This window comes from Phaethon lepturus, unplaced genomic scaffold, assembly GCF_000687285.1.
Source record: "Phaethon lepturus isolate BGI_N335 unplaced genomic scaffold, ASM68728v1 scaffold54140, whole genome shotgun sequence".
In the NCBI taxonomy this organism is placed as follows: domain Eukaryota; kingdom Metazoa; phylum Chordata; class Aves; order Phaethontiformes; family Phaethontidae; genus Phaethon; species Phaethon lepturus.
The window spans coordinates 12,527-17,712 of NW_010515176.1; the positions used below are offsets into that span (position 1 = coordinate 12,527).

At 37.3% G+C, this 5,186-nt stretch overlaps 1 protein-coding gene across 1 annotated transcript; it reads right to left on the minus strand.

The window, feature by feature from the left end:
* Positions 1 to 4,359: 4,359 nt before the first annotated feature.
* XKR9 (XK, Kell blood group complex subunit-related family, member 9) lies at positions 4,360 to 5,003 on the minus strand (the record flags this gene model as incomplete). Its single annotated transcript, XM_010295197.1, has 1 exon — positions 4,360 to 5,003. A coding segment is annotated over one exon (644 nt), but the record flags the coding sequence as incomplete, so codon positions are not given.
* Between the last annotated feature and the right edge of the window lie 183 nt (positions 5,004 to 5,186).

Here is a 5,186-nt window from a genome sequence, read left to right on the forward strand (position 1 = left end):
ACATTTTTTGAACACTTCCAGAGATGGCGACTCCACCACCATGCTAAAATGTATGCTAAAAGTAGAAGCATATATGGAAACCAACATACAATCATAGGAAGGCCAGTGCAGTTTGTAGTTTCAACAGGTGTTAGCAGGCTAAGGTAAGGTTGAAGCATAACTCCCTATCCCACCAAGGCCTACATTTCACTAAGTTAATGAATGTGGGACTTCACTGTGACTTGTATTTGTTATATATTAGCTAACCAGAAGTAAAAGAAGAAAAGTTTCTGGTGAAGATGGATTCCAGGAGATCCTCTGCACTTCATTCAAATGTTGATTGTACAGCCCATCTACTTTGCTAGTCTTCTATTAAAAATCTGTAAAATGAAACTAAAATGCTGGGAAGTAGAGAAGAGCACCAAGAGGTAAAACTGGAAAATTCTTCCGCTGGAATGAATGGCAAGTACATGTATTGCCTCAGGTTCAGACAAGATAAGTCGCTTTAACCTCCTGAAGCTTTTTTTTTTTTTTTGGAAGAATATATACATGGTAAAAATTGTGGGCAGAATGTAGGTAAGCCTAAAACTAGCTACCATTGAGCTGTGTGCATGCTTCTATACTGCATAATAAAAATGAGAGATCTTAGTTTTGAAACCATCTTTGAGATGTAAGACTTTATGGTAGAAAAAAGAACAGGTACTTTAATGTCTAAATATACAAACGTTAATGTTTGGGCTTGGGGCTTTAGAAAGAAATATGTATAGTACCAGTAACAAGCACGAGGTGGAACTCAGTACTTTGAAGGGTTAAAATGAACTTTAGTCTTCCACCGATCACCCTCTGGCACTGTGTCTTCATAAATTTCCCCTGTTTATGGAGTGTTTTTGATGGCAGGCAATTCTTTGTTGAAAGTTAAGTGCTCTTTTATATGAATAAATAAAGAAGGCTTTGGTTTGAATGAATACATTATTTTGACAAATGTTTATTGGAAACCAAATTATGGCTTCATAAATCAGTGCTATCTGTGGTACATCAGGTGAGCTCACCAATGCCATCAAATGGCACGTTGAATATTAGTAGGATAATTAAAACAATTCTGTTGAATGTTGTCCCTCTTACCCAGGTCTGACAGTAGTCAAAACAGGAAGAAATTGTTTATTATTTTTATTTAACTTATTAAAATACTTCTTGTAAGATGTAATGGACATACTTAACAAAAAAGAAAAAAAACATTTGTTTTCAATTTGCAGTTAGATTAAAATGACAAGGTCAGGCACGATGCATGAACTGAGTGGCAGCTGAACTTTAAGCATAGTTGGGGAACAGAAAGGATATGTATGGAGTCTATTGTTTGAACATTACACCTAGATGAAGTGGGACTTTGCTTGTTTTGTCTGAAATGGTCACTGATGATATGAAGTGTGTCTAGAATCAATTCACGTGCTTCCTTGTCCTCCCTGCTACAATGATTCTGAGTTAGAATGACCAAATTAATTAGGAGCCATTTTCATAACTATGAAAATGAAGGGAATCAAGTGAAAATCTTGAACTCAAGGTCAAGAAGAGAAGGATGATGTTAAAGTTGAAACTAAATAAATACAAGTCTACAGGGGGAAAAGCTAACAGGAACTCCTATCTCTTGAGGCCGTCTGACTGATGACAGCAAATGGAGACATTTACAGGCTCTGTGGAAGGATACTGAAGATCTGTTTAAGCTTTATGAAAAGAATCTGCATGATTTCCCAAAGGATCATTTCCCAGTTTTAGGATACAGCTAAATTTATATCCACTAGGATGTACAAGCATAAAATAGGGATTGAAACACAAATAATTGTGTTTGGTGTGTATCTGTATTAGTGTGATATAAATAGCCATCTGGGTGCCTTTCTTACCAGCTCAAATTCAGTGGCACAGAAGAGGGAATGAGGAGACATCAGGAGAACAACAGAAGGCAGCACAATATTCAGCTTTTCCTCCATGAAATAAAATGAGTATTAGGAGTTGGCCAGAGAGTTGGCAATGAAATATTTTTATTTGGAATTTGTCAGTTCACTGAAAGGAAAAAAAATCACCAAGACAATTTTTTTTTGTTTCACCAGAAACTAACCTTCCTCCAGAGCAACTCAGGCTCCAGATTTCTGGCATCTGGCAGCCAGCAGACAACCTGGAGGCCCCAGGGCTGGAGCTCCCACACTAGGACTTCTCAGAAGCTCATATTTCCCCAGAGATCTGCTTCTCAAATAACGTACAGAATTTGAGGTCTTCTTCCAAATAATGGTTAGGCAAAATTTTGTAATTTTCTGCACGATAGAGATAACATTCTCCCTTTGCCACCCTGCCTTACCCTAGCCCCTTCTTAGGATTTCAAATGAGCAAGCAATAAAAGCATGTGAAGCAATACAGGGATAGCCTTCGCTATTTAGGATCCTATTTTTTCATAGCAAAATAAGAGCACATTCAGCCTGAAGCCAGGCAAGCATTTTGCTGCCAGGGGCACCATCACCAGTAATAAATGCTCTGTAGATAAAGGAGATCACAGGGCAATCATGGTGCATGAAGGATGGATGGAGCCTTAGGCTTTTTCTCTTACCTAAGCAGCCGTTCCAGGGCAAACAAATCTCTTTCCCAGAGTAGAGAGAAGTGAAGATACTGTTTTATATATTTATTTTAGGAAAACTATTGCTTAAGTCTCATGGATTGGCCTTTTTTATGTCTTAACTTCTGGACCTACATTCGAGTTACCCTTAAGTGGAAATGAGGGATTTTAGAAGTAAACTCTTCTTACTACACCGCTTTATCATGTGTATCCTCAGAAAGGCAGACGGTTCAGTCCACGCTATGCACCTAGAAATTTATTTCCTTGAATAGGATTAAGGAGATGTAAGTGGTAGGCCTGGCAAAGAGAACTATGGAAATGGAACAGGAAAGAAACACATTTAGAAACTTCCCTGAGCTCTGCTAAGGCTGGAAGGGTAACACAAAAAAGGCAGTCTGCAGTCCATAGACTTGACACAAAAGGTGCAAGACACAGCTCTTCAACACCCTAATTATCAATCAAAGCATCAGCCCTTCCCACAAAGTTTCAGGGATGTTTGCTGTCAATCAATAATGCTAACAGATCTGTTTCCTGGCAAAGTTTATCAGTTTTTCTTATCTCTAGTCTCTTTTCTCAAACCCTGTTTCCTCCCTTTGCCTGTGGCTACTCTAACTCCAAATGTGAATTATTGGAAGGGGAAAGGAGGGGAGAGAGAGTGCCCCAGATTTCATCTTTCAAACTTAAAACATAGCAGCTCTGAAAGACTTCCCCTTAGATTTTATTTCTGAAGAAGCTGTGGCTATCGACTATTTCCTTTGTTGTTGATTTTTTTAGCATTTGAACACAGGACTTAAATGTTGTCTAATTTCACTCTGCCTTCTGCAAAAATATATTGATGGACAAGCTGCTTTTTCCATTATTTCCCAGCCCCTGTGAGTGCAATGCATCAAATCGGTTGCTTCTCTTTTCTCCAGCGATGAAGACAAAAGAAGCTGCACCACTGCATACCTTGCATAGCCTCCTATTTCAGTGGAAACCAGCATTTAAAGTATCATATCTTAGAGCTCAGAGAGGAAATTTTCAAGGAATATAGTTCTTCTTTTATATGTAAGACTCCTGTTGCCATCCATAAATCACTCAGGCTGCTATTACAATTCCAGAACAACAAGCTGGCATCACCCCTAAATACGGAAGGTTGTGTGAAAGATTAGCAGAACAAAACCAACAAAGGAGTCATTAAAACACCTAGAAGATAAAATGCTTTAAAATATCTCCCCAAATTTCCTTGTAGCAAGACAGTGATTGAGCCGTAAATCAAAACTATTCCTCTTCAGGGGATATTTAGGGAGAAGGCAGTAGGATTTGTAGCTATGCTCATCTAAAGAACAACTGCAGCTCTTACCCTAATGGGGAGAAGCAGATAAGTGATCACTGCCCTCAGTTATTTCAAATGCACTCCTCTCTCCTTCCAGCAAGAAAAGAAAAGCAAGCCTTGTTTTTAACACATCAACATAAATTAATAGAATGTTTTTGATGCTAGCTTTCATTTAATTAACTTTTAGCTTTTCCAATGTTTTATTTGCATTGCTAAAAACTAAAACAGTGGATTGTGTTGGATGGATAGATTAAATTGTTTTTTTTTTCAAAAATAACTTTGACCAGTACATAAATATTCATGTTAAAAAAGCTTTGTACAGCATCACAGAAAACAATAGCTATTCAGAGCCAATAACTCTGTTCCATTATGCACCATTCAGTGATGATACACAAGAAACAATGACAGAAAAACAGACTGTTCAGCAAGTATTTGCTTTGAAGTCTGCATGGAAAAACTATACTGTTCATTGCATTATGAAATTTTGAAATCTACCAGTTTTCACTGCAACTTTTTGTCCTGCCTCTCCATCAATTTCATCTGAACATGCCTGTGGTCTGCAATAAGCAGTGGGATGAAAATGCCTATAATAAACAACAAGAAAAATAATACCTAACACCAGACTAAGAGTAGTTAGGATGCTCACAATTGTAAAATGTATTTCCTTGATAATGGTAGGTTTCCAAAACATATAGACAATCAAGATACCTAGAGTTACAACAGTGTGAGTAGCATAATAAATAGAAATGCAAACTTTAGTTTTTCTCCCTTTTATGTTAAAAAAGGTAAAAATTAGAATGATTCCAACAACAGTTCTGTACAGATATTCCATCTTCTTAGATTTGCAGAATGTCGTATGTTGTTTCAAAGTCCAGGTGAAGCCACAGATCCAAAGAAATATCAGCAGAATTACAGAACTTCTAACACTTAGTAAAGTGATCAGTGAAACACTGAGTAGCCAAGAAGTGATGGTAAGCAGTTTATAGAAGAGATACACTAACTTGGGAAGCACACGAAATTCATCTTTATCAGGCAGAGATTTTCGTAATGATATCTGATAATCAACCGTTGAAAAGGAGATACCGCAAAAAGATATAACAATGGCAGCATCTAAACAAAACACAAGGATAAACGTTAAACTGAAGAAAAGACACTTCTTTTACATTATAATTTCTGAATGAACTTTTGGATGAGTTCATACTTTCTTAACACTTTCTTTATACCAGTTTTGTATTTCCTCTGTGCTCCTGAACAAGACATCTTAATTTTAAGGCTGTATTGGGTTTGCATGGC